The sequence below is a fragment of the Prionailurus bengalensis genome, chromosome B3 (assembly GCF_016509475.1).
Source record: "Prionailurus bengalensis isolate Pbe53 chromosome B3, Fcat_Pben_1.1_paternal_pri, whole genome shotgun sequence".
NCBI lineage: Eukaryota > Metazoa > Chordata > Mammalia > Carnivora > Felidae > Prionailurus > Prionailurus bengalensis.
Window position 1 is genome coordinate 34,998,876 of NC_057355.1, and position 24,094 is coordinate 35,022,969.

A 24,094-nucleotide genomic window follows, 5' to 3' on the forward strand; every position below is an offset into this window, starting at 1 on the left:
CATCATGTTCGCCAATGAACCGGTCTTGGAATAGGATTCGGCTCCTAGCAGAATAGGAAAGCAACCATGATTCAGTAAACTGATGTAAAAATCAAAATTCAGATGGTTAAAAAAAACAAAAACAAAAATTAGTCTCAGAATTAACTGATTAAGGTGTAACTGGTCAGCTAAAGATTATAAAGGTAAAACTCCAAACAATGGACAAACGTGATTTTTCTTATTAGCATTAGAGTTAGATTTTTAAAATTATTTTGTTAAGGTTTCAAACCAATCTTCAGTTTAAGAGGCAGATTTAAACTTCAAAAGACCTGAGGTATAGAGGAAATAATCAAAGGGTAATTTCAGTCATGTTTAGTGAACAAAGGAGTTTTATCCTCACACTTTTCAGCTCCTATTATATGCAGAAGTCATAATCCTAATCCCCATGATGAGCTTACTATCATGATCAGTGTGATATACATAGAGATAAGATACATATCTTACAATAAAGAGTATAGAATGAGAATGATTAGGAGAAAGGCCTTAAAACCCACAAACAAGATCCTCTGAATGACTGGAAACCAGAATGAACTATGACTGAAACATACATATATTTATGTGGACATATAAACACCCACATAAATGCACATATATTTGTGGATCAAACACCCATATATCTTTGTGGGATGTTTCACCCTACATATAAACCACATTACTATGTGGCAACATTTTAATTAAACATTTCCTGTTATTATTTCCTATGTTACTATTTAATTGGCCCTTGTTTTCCCAATTAAATTTATAAACTCTTTGGGACACAGACCTCATTTTACACTCTTTATATTCTTGGCCACATCTAAATTCGGTAAGCAATCTGTAAATTAACTGATTTTCCAATTTACTAAGAGTTAACTGGAAATCTGTCTTGTACATACTATTTCTGTGATCGCTTCTCGGCCTTTTGGCTAAGATCAAGGGTAGTATATACTATTTGTTAAAAAAAAAAAAAGAAGAAAATCAAAATCTTGTATTTTGGTATAAAAGTGCTGAGCATTCGTCCAATAAAGGCCTTATTCAGTGAGAATCTTTACTGCACTGCACCCTAGACAGACAGATCAATGGATGGGGAAGTGGATGGGTAAGTGGATGGATGGAAAAAAACACATGGATGAGTGATACAGTACATGGTCAGATATGTGTGTCCACTCAGCCTTATCTTTGAGATTCTGATTCTAGATTTTCCACTGATTTATTATGATCTTAAGACTGAAGCACTGCCTTCTCCTCTCTCTATACATATTTTAGAACTCTTACTTAAGGGATCTAACAAATTAAACTCTGGCTAACTGGGATTTTATTGTATCCCCGGAATATATGGCTCTTACAAAATCTCAAGGATACAGGTATCAACTCAATACTATTCCAAAAAGCCCAAAAGAAATTACATATCAAGTTTTAGACTTACCAGCTCAAATAAAAAATTGAGCTTCTTTCCTTTAGACTGAGAGTATCATTGATTAATTTATGCGGGCAGGCTACCATATACATTTAATTAATTTTGAAAAAATAGAGAAAAATAAGAAATGGAGTGAAATTAATTATAATGATTGGGTATCAAGATGCAGTTTATTCGATAAAGATTCCCAAACTTTCCTGATAAAGTGCTACTTATAATTTCTCCAAAGTTTTATGCCTTTGCAGGTAGAATGGTGAGTACAAAAGTCGAGAAAACAGCTACACGCCATGTAGCCTTCTTTGCATGAAACTGCCTAGAACTATGGAGGAGGCACATTTAGAAACAACTGGGTACAGATGAGTAGCCTGTTCCAGAGAATGATTTTGAATAAAATCCTTCAATGAAAAAAAAAAGGTTTTATTTTTCCCTAGAGAATTTTGTATCTTATGAGTCATCACTTATGTACAAAACTTTATTCTTCTGGTAGGTTCACAAAATTCAGTGTTCCACACTATTTTCCCATTACTAATATCTAGTAACACCTTACCACTTAAATAAATTTAACCTGGCCAGTCATCCAGAAATCTGCATATCAACTTACTCTTCTAACTCAAGAGTAGCTCGGGAGAAGTATGTAAGTTTGACTCCTGATAGAGAAAATAAATTGAAGATATTATTAGCAAAAATATGAAGGAAATTCACCATGCAAACATAGAAAATCCTACTTGAGAATTTTCAGGTTCACATCTGTAACTCTATGCGTAACACATTGTCGAACACATGGTACATACTCAATGGACATGTACTGAACTGAACAAAAGAGGGAAAGACAGATGCTTCCTGCAGTGTGGGACTGCAGTTAGGTTGATCCCATGTCTAGCATGGCCAAGACAAGACTGTAGGATACAGGAAAGAGAAAAGTCATATGTCAGATGAGACAGGCCCAAGAAGGTCCTGAAGCCACAAAACAAAAAATGAAAATGAATTAAATATTCAAAATGACCACATGCTCATATAGTAATGAGATGAACAGTCTAGACGTGCCTATACTGATCAACACTCTCATACAAACTCCTAGAAGGTGGGGGTGGTTCGTATACAAGGATTCTGTAGTGCTTCAAGCTAGCCCATTACAGATGGCTCGCAGTTGTCAGCAACCAACTAACAACTCAAATGTACTAAAGGAAATTTCTCCTTGAACTGAAAAATACATTTCAGAAATATGACCAGATCATATAAGGCAGTGTTTTTCAAAGTGTGGTCTACAAGCCATATCCATCAGAATCACTCAAGACATTAAAATGCACATTTCCAAATCCCACCCAAGACCCACAAAATCAGAATGGGGAAGAGGAAGAAAGGAAGGGGAGTATTAGGAACCTGCCTTTCTAACAAAATCTTGGGGGATACACACTAAAGTTTAAGGCCTTTGATATAAAATATCCATAATTATATGCACTAGTAAGGGAAAGAAAGAGATTTTCTTTTCTACTCGTGATTTGTCACTCTTTCCACTCTCTCCTTATTTCCTAAAATCTGTGTTCCCATACTCTTACCCTCCATTGGTTAGCCATTTTTCCTAGTTCTAATACAGTATTTGGAAGATTCTTTCCCATTATGTTGTACATAGCTCACCCCAAACTACAGTATAACTGCTTTTTTCTGTATTGGAAATAATCTAGTATGCTGTGTATATAAAACCCATTCGTATCTAAGTAAATACAAAACCAATTTGATTAATTAACCATTGGTTAATGAACCATTTCATTTTTCATTCAAGTCTATTTGGATTTAAGTAGTTAAACTTAGTAAGCAATGTTACCCAAAGAAGATAAACCATCGCTGATCTCTACCTTGCCTACTTGAGTAGTTTCTTTCAAGGTCATGTTGTAAGAGTCGACCAGGGAATGATGGTGTTTCTTTATTTAGCTTGAATTCAACCTAAAACACATATTTTGGGAAGAATTTCACAGTAAGGATTGAAGATAATTATAAAATTACATACAATACTGATACACGCTACAGCAGAGATGAACCCTGAAAACACGTTAAGTGAAAGAAGCCAGACACAAAATGGTACATCGTGTATGATTCCATCTATTAAGTACTAATAATAAGAAAATCTGCAGAGACAGGAAACAGATTTGTGACTTTCAAAGGGGGTGGGAAGAAGGAATGAGGAGTGATTGCTTAATGGGTACAGGGGACTCCCTTCTGGGTGACAAAAAGTTCTGGAACTACATAATGATGATGGATATACAACCTTGTGGATGTATTTAATACCATTTAGTGGTAAATGGTATTAAATACTTAAAATGGTATTAAATACTTAAAATGGCTACAATGGTAAATTTTATGTTATGTGTTTCTTACCACACACACACACACACACACACACGCACACAGAGTCGATTTCATGAGGTCAAATGAAAACACGTTCCAAACCACTTGCAATTCCTCCATACCTTCACCAAAACTACAATGATTAAAAGAATTATTTTCTAGAAAACAAAAGCAAAAAACATACAACAGAAACTAAATTCTGTTGGCAAAAAAATCACTATGTTTTTATCATCACAATTCTTTTATGTTCAATTATAATAAAATTGTATATCTAAACCTTCTAAGAAGGTTTTTCTCTAAATTGATTTTAAATTATTTGGCAGAACTGAGAAAAACAAAATCAAAACAACCTCTCATGATTAGTCACAGAAAAAACCCTAAATACATATCTTAAAAACTATGATGCTTCTGATTCATACCTACTATAAACATTATAATAGCATTTGTATTCTAACTTTATGAAGTATATGAGTTAAAGGTATTTTCTCAGAACATATGTCTACCCTAGAGGGAGCAAATGGTTTGAAGAGAATTTGGATGAGGCACACAGTTCCTAGAAGTACATTCTAATGATAGAACAGGATTTGTCCAGTGAAATCAACTAGTAAAACTTTGGAGGGAATTCATTATGTCCAATTATAATAAAGAATATTTTCGGGGCGCCTGGGTGGCGCAGTCGGTTAAGCGTCCGACTTCAGCCAGGTCACGATCTCCCGGTCCGGGAGTTCGAGCCCCGCGTCGGGCTCTGGGCTGATGGCTCAGAGCCTGGAGCCTGGTTCCGATTCTGTGTCTCCCTCTCTCTCTGCCCCTCCCCCGTTCATGCTCTGTCTCTCTCTGTCCCAAAAATAAATAAACGTTAAAAAAAAAAATTTTTAAAAAAAAGAATATTTTCAATTAAGCTAGCTAACTGCTATTTATCTAAGATGATCAAATGATCGATTTTCCCAGTGTTTATTTTCATATAATAATGTCATCAACTACTGCCTCCTTGACTAATAATGTCTGTCCTCCAATTGACCCTCCCTACCCTCCTCATGCTGTTATTTGTAAACTGTCCTTCACTTTACAACTGTAAAGTGACATCTATTGAACAATTTTTTAGGAAAAATCTGAATTGCGATGGTTGGAGGTATCCAACTTGGTCAAACGGGGAAAAATTGTTGTATGTCTTGAGACAGTGTGGGAGGTAGGTAAATATGTTTGAATGCTGAGGTGAGACAGGAGGGAAAGAAAAACAGGTGTATCAAATCTAAAGCTGGACGTAATGGAAACGCCAGAAATACTGTGCACAAATTAGGGGAAAAAAGAATCTTAGGTTCGTATCTTAACTTCTAAATAGCATGAAGCCTAATATATTTCCACTGCTAATATATTATTTTCTCCCCTGATTTTAAATGGAATGTGGAGATGTATCCCCCTAAATTATCACATTTTATTCATTATAAGATGCCATTGGTAGTAAGACATACCATCATTTTACCCACTACTAAGAAAGAAAAAACTTTCCCAGTAAAACTATGATGTGCCATGAATTTCAAGAAGAATCCTAATTTAAGAAATTTTTAAATGTAAAAAGAAAAGAAAAAAAAAAAAAACCTCAGGGCTCCTGGGTGGCTCATTTGGTTAGGTGATGGACTCTTAATTTCCACTCAGGTTATGATCTCTCAGTCGTGAGATCGAGCCCTGCTTAGGGGTCTGTGCCGAGTGTGGTGCCTGCTTGGGATTCTCTCTCTCCCCCTCTCTCTATGCTTCTCCTTGTTCATGCTCTCTCTCTCTCTCTCTCAAAATAAATAAATAAACATTTAAAAGAAAAGAAGGGAAAACTCACATCTTGTAATTGGTGAAATAAGAACCAGTTTTTAAAAGAGGCTTTTTGACTTTATGTGGGCAGAAAATAAAAATTAGTTTTAGTTCTGCTCTTTAAATCATGCTATTTGTGTAGATTATAAAATAATTCATCTTCAATTTAAGTACAAATCTGCTTAAATCTTACTTTGCTTTTTTCAGGAAGCGATGATGTCTGAATAACCAGATGAAGCCCACAGTTCACCTGCAATGCAAAAATTAAAGCATCGAATATGCTCTTAACTTAAATACCCCCCACACACATATTCCTCCCCAAACCAGTACAGATAAAGACATAACAAAAACTTAGGATAAAATAGAACGCTTGTTTTTTGTTTGTGCTAAATGATCGTGTTCTGAGGATTTGCTGAAAACAATAAAATCAGGACTGAGAATTAAAAGGTTTCACTGCGATTTATTTTCCAAAATGTCTGCGGCGATTTAACCCTCTACCTTAACACTTCAGGTTTTTGACACTTGCCAGGTCAGGTCTAAGTAAATATCTCAATGGGACAGGTAAAGGAGGTGGGAGTGCCTATTAATAATAATTATCTTTCTTAATTAAAAAAAGGGGCTGGGGGTTGACTGGTTATAAAATGAATCGTAGCCTTTCACAGCAGACCAGCTCCACCTTCCGGGAAACCAAGAACCTGGACAAGACTTTGAATACCCATCATTCTATATCAAATACCCTCCAAGAGCCTTGGTCCAGTCCACGAATCTCAAGCCTCGGTCAGACAATAGCTTGAGGAGATTCAGCGGTCCTGATCCCAATAACACAGCCCATCACCTAGGACAAAGACGCCCGTCAGAAAGAACGACACGAATGGGAAGAAGGGGAAAGTAGGAGACCCAACCTACGTTGTTCGCAGCCCGGCCAGAAACAGAGCGGTATTTCCCGGGAATCATGGCAGGAGACAGTCCAGGATCTGTTAGATCTGCCTTAGAAGCGACGCTACAGCGGAGACTCAGAGACCGAAAGGGGTCATCTCCCAGGCAACCCGCTCATGGGTTACCATGGAGACGACCATTTCCGGTCTGGTCCTCTCCTAAATCGACTGGCCAACCCGGTCGGTAGAACCTCTGGTGATGTTCGTGGGGGCCCACTGCGTCCCCACTTCGTCGTCCTACTTTCCAGGCGTCTTACAAACAGAGCGGGAGTGTGGAGAGGAGGAGGCGGGGAGGAGGCCGGCCGCCTCGGTAGCCGTGGCAACCACCACTTCCGGTCCGTTCCTCTTTCCGGCCCACCTCGGCTCGGCCCGCGCGAAATTTGGATCCCTCTGCCCGTGGCCACCTGCTCTCGGGGGAGGACCGGCGCGAGCCGGCAGAGGCCGACCTCCAGGCACCGCGGACTCTTCTGTGGCGCCCGAGCTCGGTACTTCCGGTGGCCCTGCGCCGCGCGGGCAGGCGAAGGGGGCCCGCGTCGCCCCGGCTAGGAAGGCGCGGGCGTGCCGAGGCGGAGGCCGCCACCATGCCGGCCCGCTGCGTGGCCGCCCACTGCGGCAACACCACCAAGTCCGGGAAGTCGCTGTTCCGCTTCCCCAAGGACCGGGCCGTGCGGCTGCTGTGGGACCGCTTCGTGCGGGGCCGCCGCGCCGACTGGTACGGGGGCAACGACCGCTCTGTCATCTGCTCGGACCACTTCGCTCCGGCCTGTTTTGACGTGTCTTCAGTTATCCAGAAGAATCTGCGCTTCTCGCAGCGCCTGAGGCTCGTGGCGGGCGCCGTGCCCACCCTGCACCGGCTGTCCGGCCCGGCACCCCAGGGGGAAGAAGAGGGAGAGCAAGCGGGCGGCCCCGAAAAGGGAGGAGAGCCCCAGGCGGTGAGGCAGGCGGAGGCCGCCCCGGATCCAGCCTCCTGTACGCTCCTCCCGGCCAGGAAGAGGGCTGCGGCTTCACAGGTAAAGGGACACCAGGAGTCCACCGAGGGTCGCGGGAGGACCCCCGGACTGTGGCTCGGCTCTCCCACTAGTGTCACCTGGGGGAAGGTCACCTCGCCTCGACGCGTTCTGTTTTCCCATCTGTAAAATTAGGAGTGTGCTGTATTGGTGACCTCAAGGTCCTATAGAACATGAACACTTTGGAACTATAGTTCCTTCTACCTCTTCCTCCCCCAAACACACACTCTCGTAGGCTTTTTTTTTTTTTTTAATAGAAAGGGTTTCATTTGGGCAGATCTCAAGGAATTGGGGTGCTTGAAACTGTCTTTGCATAACCTATTACATAAGCTGGAGGAGATGTCCATTATGACTGCCAGAATGATGGGGAGGGGGGAGGTTGAGGGGATGCGGGGCTACTGAGGAGGAGGGGGCTTGCTGGTAAACCCCGCTTCTTTCTTCTTGACTAGCTGCCTTTAAGTTAAATCATCTAAGTGAGCTCAGTTTTTCCACCTTGCCCTCTTCTGCTATTTCAGTAATCCTCATAAGCGTAGATTATACTTACCTTGCCTCTGGTCACGATCTTCTTCCCCTCTTCCCATCTTAAGACTCCCCAGCCTTCTTTGAGATCACCAGACTTCAGCCGTATCACCCTTAGGTAGATTAAATCAGGACTGTTAACTGGATCTAAAAGGTGTTCAATTTCTAGAGATGGGAAGACAAGTCAACTAACTGATCTGTAATTGATGTTTTGACTTTGAATATTCAAACGCATTCCTAGAATTTTAGAGCTGAAGGGAAACTAGGTGCTCATCTAGTCCAAACTCGCAATGTATACACATGGATGCCAATCCTGGAGGTTAATAATTTCCTCGTCGGCCTGTAATATTTGCTCTAGGTCTAATTGTCAGAGCAAAACTTTTTTCTGCAATACCAACCTGCTTCCTACATTGGAGTGGGTGCTTAAGACCCTTTTAAGGCATCCTGACATTTCTAGGATAAAGAACAAAATTATTAACACAGCCTGCAAGTCCCTGTGTGCTTTTTGCCCCTGTCTACCATACCAGTCCTATCCAAGGCCACTGTCCTTGTTCAATATACACCAGTCATGCTGATCTTTTCCATTTTTGAACATGCTATATTCCTTCCTAGCAACCAAGCCTCACTCAGCTGTTTCATGTAATATCCTGCAATTATGCTGCTCCCACTCCCCATCATCATCAATTAAGTCTTTTTACTTTAAAAATCAGTTCAAACACCCTTCTCTTTGACCCCCTAATTATATACTTTCTTCATATATTTCATATGCTTCAATAGCACATATACTTCAGTAATACTCATCACAACTGTCACAAAACAATTGTGTAGTTCGCTTAATATTTGTCTTCACATTAGAATGTAAGCTCCATGAGAGCAGGGATCCTATCTGACATGTTCATTATTATACTGGCAGTACCTAGAACATTAATTTGCAGATTTTAGGAATTCAATAAATATGGAATTGTGGAGTGATTATGTGACCATAAGAACACTTTTTTGTACTATAATAGAATGTTCAGTTCTCTGCCAGTTTCCTTTCTCACCAAGCTATAGACCAGTCAAGACATCTGCCCCTTCAATTATTTATCCACTATCACTACCTATCCAACCTTTACCTAAGCACATACAGGTACATCTATAAATAGATAAATATAAATATTTATATTTATATAAATTGGGAGAAGAAAAGTCAAGCTAGTGAAGCAGTCGAAGATTTTATACTATAACAAAGGCTAATGTTGAGGAAATCCAGAAAAGATACCAAAACTATTTTCCAATTAGTAAATCCAGCCAGAATTTCTAACAACCCATATTACATTAGTACACTTGTCGAGTTATTAGGAAACTATGTGTTTTCATAGTAGTGACTTTAAATGTATATAATGTTAAAAAGAGTTTAGAGTTGGTAGCAATACATTGGTAGCCAGGTCTGGACCGAGAACCCCAGTAACATTGCTGAGACGGTTTGCTTGTGCCACCTCTGAGTGCTTCCACCACTCACTATTTTCCCAATTCCGGGGCCAACTGACAGACAATTTCTAGGCATTCTACAACTTTTACCGAGGAGCTGTTGTAGACACTGTTCTGGATGTTTGGTGCTACATGTAGGTAAATGCAATGGAATGTTCCTTATCTGTAGGGAGTTTGAAAAAAGATTAGGGACTATCTCCAAGAAGAAAGGGGGCCCCGAGGAGCACTATGCACTGATATTTTGCTTCAAGAGCTAAGATTATTGTTTTTCCTTAACAATTTTGCATTCTTGTTTTTTTATCCAACCATAGGTGACGTAAGTTCCATGTATATCTTAGAATTGGTTTGTCAACTTCCACAAATTATCTACTGGGATTTGATTGGGACTACATTGAATCTATAAATGAATGTGAGGAGAAAGAACGTATTGGCAACACTGATTCTTCCAATCCATGAATATAGTGCATCCCTCTATCTGGGTTTTTACATTTCTCTTAAAAATATTTTATGGCATTCTATGTAAAAGTTCTGCACATCTTTTATTAGATTTATCCCTATTTGATTTTGCTATTATAAATAGTATTTAAATTTTTATTTTTTTATATATTTATGTAGATAAATTGACTTCTGTTGACCTCGTATCCAGAAACCTTGTGGAACCTTATTTATTCCAATAATTTGTAAATACTTGTGAATTTTCTTCATGTCTAAAACGTGTTGGTAAATACTTTTTGATGTTCATGCTTCTATTTCCTATGCCTACTATACTAACTAGACACTTTAGTATGGTGTTGGGAACCAAAGAGGTGATGAGGAATCCTTTTCTCATCCTTGTTTTGAGGGAAAGCCTTTAGGCTTACCATTTGATACGATTTATGCTATAGGGTTTTTTTTGCAGCTGTTCTTTATCCTAAAAAGAAATAGTCTCTGTTCTTAATTTTTGATACAGATTTAATCATAAGTGATGTGGAATCATATCAAGTGCTTTATATATTTTCTGAATCTATTCATGATCCTATATTTTGTCTATTATTCTGTTAATGTGGTGAGTTATATTGCCTGGTTTTGAAATACAGAATCAAACTTTTCATGGCTGAAGGAAACACAATTTGGCCAAAGTGTAGTACTCTTTTTTTACATATGGCTTCATTTGATTTGCTAATATTTAGGATTTTTGCAAACCTGATCTATAGTCTTTCTTTCCTGAAATTCCTTTCTCAGATTTGGTGTCAAGATTATGCTGACCAATTTGGAGTTATTTCTTCTTATATAATTTTCTGGAAATATTTCTATAAATGGGCATTATATAGCCATTAATAAATTTGGTATTAATATTTGGTATAGTTCAATGATAAAGATACCTATCCTGGAGTTGTCTTTGTGGGAAGATTTTTAATGATGGGTTCAATTTTTAAAAATAGTTATAGGGTTATTCAGTTTTTTGTTTCTATACTTCTTTTGATAAATTGTGTTTCCTATAAATTCATTAATTTAAATTTTCAAATATATTGACACAAAATTGCTTATGATAATCTTTTATCTTTTGAAATTCTTTATGCTATGTAGTAATTTTTGCTTTCTCATTTCATTTTTGATCTACTTCGCCAGGTGTATATCAATTTTATTAGTCTTTTCAAAGAATAAACTTTGCCTTGTTGATCTTTTCTCTGGTATTTTTTTTTCTTTTTCATTATTTTCTATCATTTTTCCTTCCATGTACTTTTTTCAACTTTGAGTTTTTAGTTGATGGGTTCGATTTGTACATTACTGAGCTAAATGGTTAACATAGATCTTTTCATATCTGCTTTTCCATTAAATAAACTTGTTAGAAAGTGGAAAACTTCACTTACACTAGGATATCCTTACATATTCAGATGTGATATTTCATACAAAGAATATCTTAAGAATAGCTAACTTGCTTATGTGAAGACAACACACTGAATTACCACACTTCAAATTTTGCCTGGCTGCTTAAATTTTTTAAAACACTTTTCTCCAATATTTTAAAAATTATTTTTGTAAGATTGTTTTTAGAGTAATTTTAGGTACACAGCAAACTTGAGGGGAATATAGAGAGATTTCCCATTTTCCCACTGCACCCACCCATGCATGGCCTCTCCCGTTATCAGCATCCTCCACCAAAGTGGTACATTTGTTAGAACTGATACACCAACATTGACACATTATTATCCCCCAAAGTCCATAGTTTACATTATAGTTCACTCTTGGTTTCTCTACTTCTTAAATTTTCATTCACTCTTCTTTCTTTAACTTCTTGAGAAGTTAAATTGGATCATCGATTTTCAGAATTTTCATTTGAATGGACATGGGGGATAAGTTTCATATGCTTATTTCCCAATTGTAGAATTCCCTAGAGTGGTATTAATGGAGGAAAAATTGACTCCTGAAATGAGGCTATGTTAGAAATCTTTCGTGGAATCCTTTTTTGCATGATGTTAATTCCAGTCTAAATTAACCAAGCCTGATCAATTTTCCTATACCCTTTTATGCATCTAAGGCCCAAAACTCCCTTGTAAGCATGGCATTAACTGAATCCCATAAGTTTTTGATGTAGGGTATTATTATTTAGTTTAAACTATCTTTTTATTTTCACTATAAATTTATCTTTTAAGTTTATCTTTTCATGGGTTATTTAGAACCCATATATTTTAAAATTTCCAAGCACACAGGCATGTTGTAGTTCTGTTTTTGTTACAAATTTCTAAGTCAATTACAGTGTGGCCAGAGAATATATAGCATATGAATTTAATCTTTCAAAATTTATTGAAACTTGTATTAGGCAAAATATAGGTCAGCTTTTGTAAATATTCCATATTCACTTGAGATGAATGTGTGTTTTGCAGTTGGGTACAATGTTCCATATATGTCTATTAATGTTTAAATGTTCTATGTCCTTCTGGAATTTTTGTCTACTTATTGCACTGATTACTGGGAGAGACATGTTAAAAATCTTCCACTGTGATGTTGAATTTACATATTTGGTCTCTAATTCTAACAGTTTTTGTGTTACATACTAATATAGCAACATCGGCCTTCTTTAGGTTGTTTTGGCATAGTATATCTTACTACATCCTTTGACTTTCAATCTTTCTGTATCCTTACTCACTTATGTATGGTTGCCCCTTTGAAGAGAATGTATCTTTTTCCTCTAGCTGCTTCTAAGTTTTTCTCTTTGTTTTCCAGCTTTAATGTGCATAGGTGTGGCTTCCTTTGTTTTTATTTTGATTAATACAAATAGTACTTTTGTAAAACTGTGTCTTAATGTCTTCTGTCCATTTTAGTCAATTTTCAGATGTTATTTGTTCAAATATTGCTTCTGTCCCATTTTCCCTTTTTCTCTGGGACTACAATTCATATCATATACAATACTTTTTCATTTTATCTGCTGTCTCTTGTGATCTTTTCTATATTTTCCATCCTTTTGTCTCTCTCTGCCTCACTTCAAATATTTTCTTTTGACACATGTTCCAGTTGATCAATACATATTTGGAAATTCTGCTTCTTAACCTTTTAATATGAAGAAGTAATCAGATATGTGCACAAAAGATTTATGTTCAAAGGTGTCCAATACAGATTATTTTAATAAATTATAGTATATCTGTACAATAGATTGTATGCAGCCACAAAAATTATGTAGAGTATTTAATAATATAGCAACATGCTATATTATAGGGAAAAATGATGTATTAAAGGATATATAAAAGGTTATAAAACAGATTATCCCAATTTTTAAAAAAATAAATAGCAAAAGACCAAAAAAAATCCAAACCATAAAGTTGTTAGCTATGGATAAAGAGATTATGGCCAATTTTTAGTTTATTTTAGTTTATTCTCTGCATGCAAATTTTTCTCAGTGATAAAATAAATGTATTCCTCTAACGGGAACAGAGGTTATTTTTTAAAACCTGAGTAAATAACTAAAATGCCATTTTTATCAAGCATAAATCTGTTCTGTAAAGAAATAATGAACTTATTGTAGACTTTTGGCTTGGCTTAGAAGTAGATATAGCCAGTGGAAATTAGTCATAATTATAAACACAAATAAAGGTAAGACTTATGTTTTGATTTAAGTCCTCAGTAATATTAGATATAATTATTTCTGTTACAAAAGGACTCTTCACAAAAGTATCTTTAATGTCTTGCTGTGTTACAGCAACCATAGATGCCAGCTAAAATATTTTTTCAGTGGTCTGAATGCACTTGTCACTACCAGGCCACTAGATAAAATTGCAAAGTACTTTAATTTTTTTTTAATATATAATTTATTGTCCAATTGGTTTCCATACAATACCCAGTGTTCATCCCAACAGGTGCCCTCCTCAGTGCCCATCACCCACTTTCCAAATTTTGTTTTTGTTTCTTTATCACGTCTTATTTTTTCTTCTCACAGGCCCCCTTACACATTCCAGATATCCTTTCTTAGCCTCTCCCATATTATTTCTAGGTACTCAGTCGTATGTTGCCTTCTAAGTATCCAAATCCTCCTCCTTTCTACCTCTCACTTCCCCCAAGAGTCAAAATTTCCATTTCATGTTGTATTTTTTTTTTCTCAGGAAAGCATAAAAACATTAAAGCCAATCATATTATTGGATTAAAGCCTTTCTCTGCAAGGTATAAAGGACCGATGATTGGGTTTTCTAGAGTAATGCTACTGCTACACTATCCAATAATTTAATGCTAGTAGTATTATCTCTTACAGCAACTTATTTAGGGGGAAAAATAATGAGTTGTAAGCAAATAGCTTACTAGCTTATAGATTGCGGTTTGACCAGAATGCTTAGCAATTCGTGATTACAAATAGTAAGGAACAGTATGGCAGAGTTCTTAAGAACTTGGACTATGGAGCCAGCTTGCCTGGGTTCAAATTCCAGTCTTCCTAATATGTGACCTTGAAAACTATTATTTATAGTCTTTTACTACTTCTCACTTTTGAAAGATAAAACCATACTACTTAGGCTTACCTTTGATATAGTTCTCCTCTGATTCATATTTTTAGATTACATGTGAAAATGAAATTACGCAAACACAGGTCCGCGCTGATAATCTATCTCCTGGTGTCACTTCAGTACCTACTCACTGTGAAGAAGGTCCAGTGCATAAAAGTACGCAGATTTCTCTGAAAAGGCCCCCTCACCGAAGTGTTGGTATGTTTTGACTCTTCAATTCATTTATAATTGAATTAATCTTTTGTATATGAAAGATACATGACAAGCCAAGTGTCATTCATAGGCGATTGTGTTCGTTCCCTTCAGGTATTCAGGCCAAGGTAAAAGTGTTTGGAAAACAACTGTGTAATGCCACTACTCAGACAGATGAATTGCGGTCTGGAAGTGCCTCTCTCTTTGACATTTACTCCAGTGACTCAGAGACAGATGCAGACTGGGACCTTGAGAGTGAGCAGAGCGGTTTGTCTTATGCTGCTGTGCAGGTGAAAGAAGAATCCTGTTAAAAACGCGACATCAGGTGACTTGACGTGCTGTAGGGTCTCACATCTTTGCTCACATCATTACTTCTTTGTTCCCGTAGCTCTCTCGCTTTGAAATAGTTGAGGATCAGCAAAATTTGTTTAGCTCTAAGGCAAAAATGTGCCCGCCTGCCAAGATAATGAAGATAATACTGTCCACAAATCTCCCCACCTCCCACTTGCACCTTTTGTTCTTTTTTCTTTTTAATCCTCCGTGGAAATCGGATTATAAAACAGAACCACAATAGCAACATTTCCAGATCAAGATTAAGCACTGAATATTTAAGCTTACTGCAGAAGCAACACCCATATGGGACTTATTTGACATTTATAAGCTGGAATGTCACTATTCTAAATTTGAAGATACTAGTAAGCACAGCCAAGTCTGATACTATTAAATGACCTGGGGGTAGAGTCAGGAGATTTACCCTTGATTATGATTTTTTTATGTTGTATATTTATTAGTTTGTCCATTTGTAATACTCTTCAATCTGGGGATCAGTCCCCGTGCGCATTTCTGGTGAAGCTATGACTCGTGCAGAAAATATTCGAAGGGAATTGATTGAAACAGAGACAGAATTTCATATACTTAGATTATCTTGTTGATGAAATCTGCATTGGTTCCTATTGCAAGCAACCAATGACCTTGATTCATTTAACACTGAAATTATTAACATCATGCAAAAAAAAAAAAATTAGTACATTTCTAGCATCATCCCCACTTCGGGAATTAGGTTTTCCTCTGTTGATACCACTCTATTGAATTCCACATTTGGGAAGTAAGCACGTGAAACTTAGCTGCTCCATCAGGACAACGTCCATGGCAGTTTTGTACCATGAAGAAATTTGTTACAGCGGTTTCTGAGAAACTTATTAGAACTCTAGTCTTCTAGTGAGAATAATAAAAACAAATGTCCATTTGATACCTCACATGTCTTGTTGTGCATGACTGGAAGAACTTGCATGCTTTGTACCCTAGAAGATTTAAACGATATACCAAAGCGATTTTCTTCCAACGCCAACTTCATGTGTGACTTAATTTGAACAGTGTAACTTTAATAAAAAAGAATAATAAAACAAACAAAATATTAGTAGAAGCTGTGAGCCTGAACATCGTTGTGTAAACATTTAGCATTATTATTATTATTATTATCATTATTAGGATTGCTGCTTTGGCTTGACTTTGAGATGACTGATTTATGTTTTAAGACACCTTTATGTTTTGTTTTGTTTTGTTTTGTTTTTTTAATTTTTTTTTAATGTTTATTTTTGAGAGAAAGAGAGAAAGACACAGAGCATGAGTGGGGGAGGGGCAGAGAGAGAGGGAGATGTAGAATCCAAAGCAGGCTCCAGGCTCCAGGCTCCGAGCTGTCAGCACAGAGCCCGATGCGGGGCCCGAACTCACAGACCGCGAGATCATGACCTGAGCTGAAGTCGAACACTTAACCAACTGAGCCACACAGGAGCCCCAAGAGACCTTTATGTTTTAAAACTAAGCACATAAATCTTCTGAAGCTTGATACTATCAGTAAGTACCTGTTGTCCCTTGAGCTTTTAAACAGCCAATCTCCTTAATTCAATTATAATGAATATTATATGCCCATTCATCCCCAAATTCCAATGCCATGAGTATACTTCATTTCTACGTGTTAAACAACTTTGAGAGCTGTAACAGTTCTTTCTCTTTCTTTCTTTCTTTCTCACTTTCTATTCAGTTAGAATTTTCTTCTCTTACCAATTGAGAATTTATGTTTGGTTTGTTGATTCACATGATTTTATAATGTACAATGTTTCACTGTCCTGAAGTAAAGTGAAATACTGGCTTTATTTTAAATTAAATATAAGGAACTTCTGGTTTATATAATACTGATTACTTTTTGTACATTTTCAATTATCTAAATTTCTGTTGTTCCCAGAAGAGTTTAATGGGAAATAATGAGATATACCTCAAAACGTCCCATATCATTTTTCATTTGTTTATTTAATAAGTATTTATTAAACATACTCTTTGCCAGATGACTTCTAGATACCAAGGTACATTGGTGAACAAGATAAAGATTCTGCCCTCTTGGTGCTTACCTTTTAGAGGAGAGCCAGGCAATAAACAAGGAAATGAATGAATGATTTTAGATAATCATTAGTGCTATGAAGAAAACAAGGCAGAGTAAGATGTTAAAACATAATTGGGGTCAGGGAGAGAGTTTGGTCTTTTAGGTAGAGTAATCAGGAAAGGTCTCTCTGAAGATAAAATATTTGAGCAGAGACCTGGATGATCAGAAGAAGCAGCCATCTAATGATTGGAGGGCAGAGCATTCCACATGATAGGAATGGCAGGTGCTCTGGCATTTGAGGAACAACACGGAGGCTAGGGTGGCTGGAGGTAATGAACTAGGCAGAGAATGATAAGAGATGAGATTGGACTGGTATACAGAACCAGACCACATAAGGCATTTGAGGCTGCTGTCAATTTTTATTTTATTCTAGGCTTAAATTCTATTCTAAATGTATTTTATGGCTGGCACATTGCCAGTATTTATCTCTTATATTTAAAAAACATAAGTGGATTCACATGTAAAGTCATTGGACTTTAGGCAAGAGAAGAGAGACACGTCAAGAGTGTGTGACTATAAAGCTTGCTCTGTCAAAAATATTTCTCAATGGGGATTCTGAAGAGATGATGGTGGTGATGGTGTCATTTTCTTTTAAATCTCCCCACATTTCCCCATGGAAGCAAATAGGGCAGTTCCTATTCTGTTAGTGGTAAGGAAGCTTGTATCAGATTAACCATCCCATGGATAACATGTATAGAAAACAACTTTGAAGGACCTGGGGAGCATCAAAAGCGGGTAGAAATAGCAAGTCAGCCTTAAAAGAGGTGAACTGCAGTGGGCGAGATGTCCTTTGTGAGGCTTCCCGCCTGAGTACACTCCCTGTTCCATGCTGTGAAGGGCAGATGGAACTCAAACAGAAAGTTACCATCTTACTGGCGTGAGGAGTCAAAGTTGAAAATTAAGGACGCCTGAAGTGAAAAGTGGTGGGGCGAGTCAAAGAAAAGTAGAAGCCACTGGGGAGGAGGACCAAATCTGCTTATCAACCACCCAAATCTTTGACTAATCACTGAAGTACACATATGTTGTATGGAGAGACCTCAGGGATCCTGGTAGAAAGCAACAGCTGGAAGCCTTAGCTTAGCTACACCATAGGGGAAACAGCTCGGAGTCTGAGTCCAGCCAAGTTAACTAGCTGTTAGAACAAAATCCTTCATGCTTTAGAATAAGATGACAGAATTCATCGTCTAAAATGTCCAGCATAATACTAAAAATTACTAGTCATATGGAGAAATTGGAAAAGTGTGATCCATAATCAAGACATAGGAAATAATAGAAACCAACTCCACGATAACCAGAAGTTGTACTGAGCAGAGAAGAACTTTAGAAGAGCTGTTTTAAATGTGTTCAAACAGAAAAATACAGTAATACCAAATGAAGAGATAGAGAATCTAAGAAGAGAAAAGGAAACTATAAAAAAGAACCAAATGGAAATTCTAGAGCTGAAAAGAGACAAGCTATCAAAACTGACACAAGAAGAAACAGAAAACCTGAATCACTCTATATCTATTAAAGAAATTGAATTTGTAATTCTAATCCTTTCGCAAAGAAAATTCTATGCCCAGATGACTTCACTTTTAAGTTCTATCAAACACATAAGAAAAAAATGTAAATGTTACGTAAACTCTTTCAAGAGAAGGATTAGGGAACACTTTCCATCTCATGAGCTCGACATTATTCTATTACCAAAACTGGGCAAAGACATAAGAAATTACAAAGCAATATCCCAATGTGAATGTAGGTGCAAATATCCTTAACAAACTATTAGCAAACCTATCCTGCAATATAACAATAATACATCATGTCCAAGTATAGTTTAGCTCAACACTGCAAGGTTAGCTTCACACTCAAAAATCAAACAATGCAATCACCACGTTAAGAGAATAAAGGAGAAAAATCACATGAACACCTCATTAGATTTAGAGAGAGTATTTGACAAAAATCAAGATCCATTTATGATAAAAACTTTCAGCAAACTAGGAATAGAAGGGAACTTTCTCAGTCTGATAAATGGCAGCCATGATGTATATACCAATAATACCATAGTTAATGTTCAAGGGCTGAAAGCTTTATCAGGAATAAGAATCAGGAACAAGGCAAGGATATCCATTCGTCAGTACTTCTAGCCAACATTGTAGTGAAGATCCTAATTAGTGCAATATAGGCAAAAAGAAAAAAAATAATAAAATGCATAGAAGTTGAAAAGGAAGATATAGGGGTGCCAGAGTGGCTCAGTTGTTTGAGCGTCCAACTCTTGATTTCAGCTTAGGTTGTGATCCCAGGGTCGTGGGATCCAGCCCCGCATGGGGCTCCACACTGAGCCTGAAGCCTGCTTAAGATTCTCTCCCTCTGTTCCTCTCCCCCATTTGCATGTGCTTTCTCTCTCGAAAATTAAAAAAAAATTAATAAAAGGAAAATATAAAGCTTTTTAAATATAGATCATGTACATAGAAATGCCTATGGGATCTACAACAAAGCTAATAGAATTAATAAGTGAGTTTAGTAATGTATAAAAACCAATTGTACCGTTACATATTAGCCATGAACAATGAAAGTGAAATTAAAAAATCAATACAATTTACAATATAGAAATACAAACGGTTTAGAATAACCCAAGTGTTGGATAGAGAGGAAGTATCCGGCATTCTGAGACATGGTTGATGAGAATGTAAAATATTAAAACCGCTTTAGAAAACAGTTTGGCAAACTCTTATAAAGGTAACAACCCATATCATTCAACCAAGCAATTCAACTCCTAAGTATTTATCCAAGAGAAATTAAAATACATGTCTACACAAAGACTTTTACACTGATGTTTATGAGCCTAAAACTGAAAACAACCCAAATGTTCATGAACAGGTGAATGGAGAAGCAAATTATAGTATATCCAGACAATGGAATTCTCCCAACAATAAAAAAGAACAAGCATGTGTGTAACAACACGGATGAATCTTGAAAACGTTACGCCGAGTGAAAAAAATCCAGATTCAAATAAGAGCACATGCTTGATATTTCCACTTGCACAGAATTCTAGAGAGAGAGAGAGAGAGAGAATCAATCTGTAGTGACAGAAAGAAAATCAGCAGTTGCCTAGGACTGGGGCAGGTAGGAAACAACCTGCAAAGGGGAGAAGGAAATGTTTGGGCTAATGTGGGTGTTTTATTTCCTGATGTGATAGTTACATTGGTACATATCCCTGTGGTGGTGTAGATTATACCTTTATAAAGTTGACTAAAGAAAACAGCAATACACGCTAATTGCCAAATCACTAGTACAAACAATAAATTCTGTAGTTTTTTTAAGGTAGACTTCACAGAAGAGGTAAAATTGGAATTGCCATTTCAGGAGAGAGAGGATATAGATAATGCTACATTAAAAACAAACAAACAAACAAACAAAAAACTGAGCAGGGGCGCCTGGATGGCTTAGTCGGTTAAGCATTTGACCTTGGCTCAGGTCATGATCTCACGGCTCTTGAGTTCAAGCCCTGAGTTGGGCTCTGTGTTGACAGCTCAGAGCCTGGAGCCTGCTTCAGATTCTGTGTCTCCCTCTCTCTCTGTCCCCTGTCTCTCTCTCCCTGTCTCTCTCTCTCTCTCTCTCTCTCAAAAATAAATAAGCACTAAAAATTTTTTTTAAAAAACTGAGCAAAGAAAAAGTCAACACAGGCATAAATGCAGAAAGAAGCAGAGTGGGTGGCTTGAAGGGATGGTGGTGGCATCCTTAGACTGAAGGCAGAGACTTTTACAAGGGAATTGTGGAAGATTCCGATGGAGGGAGGAGAAAGGGGGCAGAATGTTGCCAGAAAAGAGATCGGCCTTTATCCTTTGGGTGCTGAATGACATTTTGAGGTTTTTGAGCCGGGAAGTACATTAGGTGACTGAATCTGGAGTATGGTATGGGAAGAATCAGCAAGGAGAGAAGTTGTTGGGGCTAAGAGAACAGACTTTTGCAATAGTCCTGGCTTGAGAAGATCCAAGATTGAATTAGAGTGAGAAAGGCACAGAAGGGAGGTGATACTGAGAAGGAAGAATTGACTGGACATCCTAGACACGAATATTAGGTTAGTCTCTGGATTTGTGAACAAGGACAGAGTAAACAATGAGTTTCCAAGCCGGGGCAGCTAAAATGGGAGAACACTTAGTAGAAATAAGAAGCAGTCAGTCTGGGGAGAAAGGTTCTGATTTCAATTTTGGGAGTCAGTTGTCTGAGAAACCCTCCCTGACCCTACTCTTCAGTCTTTTTTTTTTTTTTTTAAGTTTATTTATTTATTTAGAGAGAGTGCGGGAGGGGCGGAGAGAAAGGAAGAAAGAGGGAATCCCAAGCAGGCTCCACACTGTCAGCACAGAGCCCTACACAGGGCTCGGGCCCACAAACCATGAGATCATGACCTGAGCCGAAATCAAGAGCCAGACGCTTAACTGACTGAGCCACCCAGGTGCCCCGATCCCGATCCTACACTTACCTCTGTCTTAAGACTGGATGCAATGTCACTGCATACACCAAAGTGTGTCATGCTTAGCCATCACAACATTTATCTCCTTGTATTGTGACTGTTGACCAATCTCCCCCAGTAGGCTCTGTAAAACTTGAAAGTAAGGACTTACATTAGTATTCCCATGTGCCAAGCATTGTTCTGAGAGCCCAAGGGTTTTGCGTATGTGCTCAGCACACAGTGAGTGCTTGTAAATATTTGCTAAATAAGTACTGAAAGTTGAGTTTGAGAGGATAATGGAACTGGAAAGTGGGTGTGTCCTTTAGTCGATTACAGTGGTGAGTTTAGGAGATATAGTCTGGGGAGGTATTTACATAAAAGTGATTGTTGAGGCTGTGATATAAGACTCCTAAAGGACAGCTTATAAATCTCCTGTGGCACTTAATGTCTTCATTACTTACCTGGCAAATTTGCTGCAAAATGATAAGTAGGAGGGACCAAGAAAATGCATGCGAGCCTGCATTATCCATTAATGCAATTAACAACCTTCTCAATATTCAGGAATGGGCTCTTCAGATAATTGGCACACAAGCTCTGCCTGGCATTTGATGCTTGCCTCTCCCCTTTTGTACCAATAAAAATTAAGCCGTGACATTTGAGAAAATGGGAGAAAAATTCTAGGGAGGTGGCAGCAGCCTGGATGCATCTCTTGGTTTCCACCCTGGTTGGGTACTGAAGCCCCACCACTTATCAACTATATGAGTTTAGAAAAATTACATCATCTCCCTGGGGTTATGTCTTCTCATCTGAAAAACGGGGATTTTATTATCCACATCTGATTTCTGTCGAGAGGATTAGAGGACGTCCACCATGCAGCGCTCTTAGAACAGTGCCTGTCACATGGTAAGCACTCTGTGACTCTTAGCTAGAGGCAGGAAAGTATGGTGGAAAGGAGAATGGCCTCTGGAGCTCACTCACTACCTGGCCTTGAATTCTGGTGCTGCCACTTACCAGGCAAGTTATGTTCTTGTGCCCTGTTTCCTCATCTGGAAAGTAAGGGTGTTAGGAGCACCTCTATCGCAGGTTTGTTATGAGAATTACATGAGTAGTAGCCACCGAGAACACTGGCTGACACATAGCAAAAATCATGTCAGTGTTCATTATGATAACCATCGCTCCCTTCCTCTGATATCTTGAGTCTCAAGCCGGTCTCCAGCTATGTCTGGTCTCTTCACTGCCCTTCCTTCCTCAGTGCTAGAATGACTAATGGCTGTTTTCTACGAAGGTGCACACAGTGACACTAGATGGGGTTGCTGAGCTAAAGCACGTAAGGACTGCCGGGCGGCCACATTAAATTTTTGGAGCTGAATGAGACTTTAGGAATGCTCTAGTATGCCCTTTTTATTTTGCACATGAAGAAACTAAGGATCAGAGAAGGCATCTGATGTAATCCCTGCCTGCAATTGTCTCAGCAATCCAGTGTCCCCATTTCTGAGAAATCCAATCCCGCTCTTCATCAGAAATGACTGAATAGTAAAGCTAGATGTGCTTACAAGCCCTAATTTTTTTCTAGAATCATTTGATCAAACCCAAATGACCCTGTAAGTTCCACAGGAGCAGGAGCAAGCTGCCATCGTTAGCTGACTGCTTTGTCTGGCATGTGGTTAATGTGCAGTTAACGTTCATCGAATGAATGATGGGGATCTATCATGGTTTTAAAGTTCTATGGGGCACCTGGGTGGCTCAGTCAGTTAAGCATCTGGCTCTTGATTTCAGCTCAGGTCATGAACTCATAGTTCATGAGTTCGAGCCCTGTGAAAGTTCTAGAGATTGCAAATCTTCCTAACACCTGCTCCAATGCTCTCTGAAGGGGATTCCTTCTAACACAGCCCCATTCCCTTCACGTAAACATGCCAATCAATCTTTTTCTTCTTTTTCTAGTTTCTGTGAAGATGTTAGAGCTGGAAAGACCTTCAGAAAAAAATCACCCAGTCCAATGGTGATTGTGTCAATGGTAGTTTTGTCAATGAAAACACTAAAGTAGGTGGTTTGTGCACGGTCACGTAACTAACTGGCTAGTGGCAGGATTGAGATTGAAACCTCCCTTAGCTCATCATTCTTTTTTTTTTTTTTTTAATTTTTTTTTTCAACGTTTATTTATTTTTGGGACAGAGAGAGACAGAGCATGAACGGAGGAGGGGCAGAGAGAGAGGGAGACACAGAATCAGAAACAGGCTCCAGGCTCTGAGCCATCAGCCCTGAGCCTGACGCGGGGCTCGAACTCACGGACCGCGAGATCGTGACCTGGCTGAAGTCGGACGCTTAACCGACTGCGCCACCCAGGCGCCCCATCATCATTCTTAAAAATCATTCGTCTGCTTCAAGAAACTATCACATTTCTTCCACCTGCCCTTTAAAGGCTTCCTAACCTTTCCTCCAGGTCATATCCTCCAGATTATTATTAATTTTGATTGCTTCCCACTGAGAGCAAGTTGACCATTCACGTCCTTCCTTTTCCCGTCTCCAGGACTACCTTGTCATTGCTCCTCACCGACCAACA

At 38.3% G+C, this 24,094-nt stretch overlaps 2 protein-coding genes and 1 pseudogene across 5 annotated transcripts in view; 2 read left to right on the plus strand and 1 right to left on the minus strand.

The window, feature by feature from the left end:
• Window positions 1-6,590, minus strand: part of LRRC49 (leucine rich repeat containing 49) — a 149,193-nt gene extending 142,603 nt beyond the window's left edge. For 2 of the 4 annotated variants that reach the window (XM_043554018.1, XM_043554017.1), the window contains exons 1-3: window positions 6,485-6,590; window positions 5,772-5,828; window positions 3,289-3,376 (exon numbers count right to left, since the gene is read on the minus strand). In XM_043554018.1, coding sequence (XP_043409953.1) covers window positions 3,289-3,376; window positions 5,772-5,828; window positions 6,485-6,532 — 193 coding nt within the window. In that variant the 5' untranslated portion in view covers window positions 6,533-6,590. Of the gene's footprint in view, window positions 1-746; window positions 965-3,288; window positions 3,377-5,771; window positions 5,829-6,484 lie in introns of those variants that run through there. The other 2 variants (XM_043554019.1, XM_043554021.1) reach the window with 2 other exon arrangements.
• Window positions 925-1,076, plus strand: LOC122469919 (annotated as a pseudogene).
• A 374-nt stretch (window positions 6,591-6,964) lies between the features above and the next one.
• THAP10 (THAP domain containing 10) lies at window positions 6,965-16,091 on the plus strand. Its single transcript, XM_043554022.1, has 3 exons — window positions 6,965-7,523; window positions 14,527-14,674; window positions 14,783-16,091. Exons 1-3 carry the CDS (start codon window positions 7,095-7,097, stop codon window positions 14,977-14,979), a joined length of 774 nt encoding a protein of 257 aa, XP_043409957.1. The 5' UTR covers window positions 6,965-7,094; the 3' UTR covers window positions 14,980-16,091.
• The last annotated feature ends 8,003 nt before the right edge of the window (window positions 16,092-24,094 follow it).

What these genes read in the sequence shown, in the direction of transcription:
- THAP10 (XM_043554022.1), top strand. Translation starts at nt 7,095, where the DNA reads ATGCCGGCCCGCTGCGTGGCCGCCCACTGCGGCAACACCACCAAGTCC. An exon ending in AGAGGGCTGCGGCTTCACAG is followed by an intron (nt 7,524 to 14,526) that starts GTAAAGGGACAC and finishes TCATATTTTTAG; the next exon opens with ATTACATGTGAAAATGAAAT. An exon ending in GCCCCCTCACCGAAGTGTTG is followed by an intron (nt 14,675 to 14,782) that starts GTATGTTTTGAC and finishes CGTTCCCTTCAG; the next exon opens with GTATTCAGGCCAAGGTAAAA.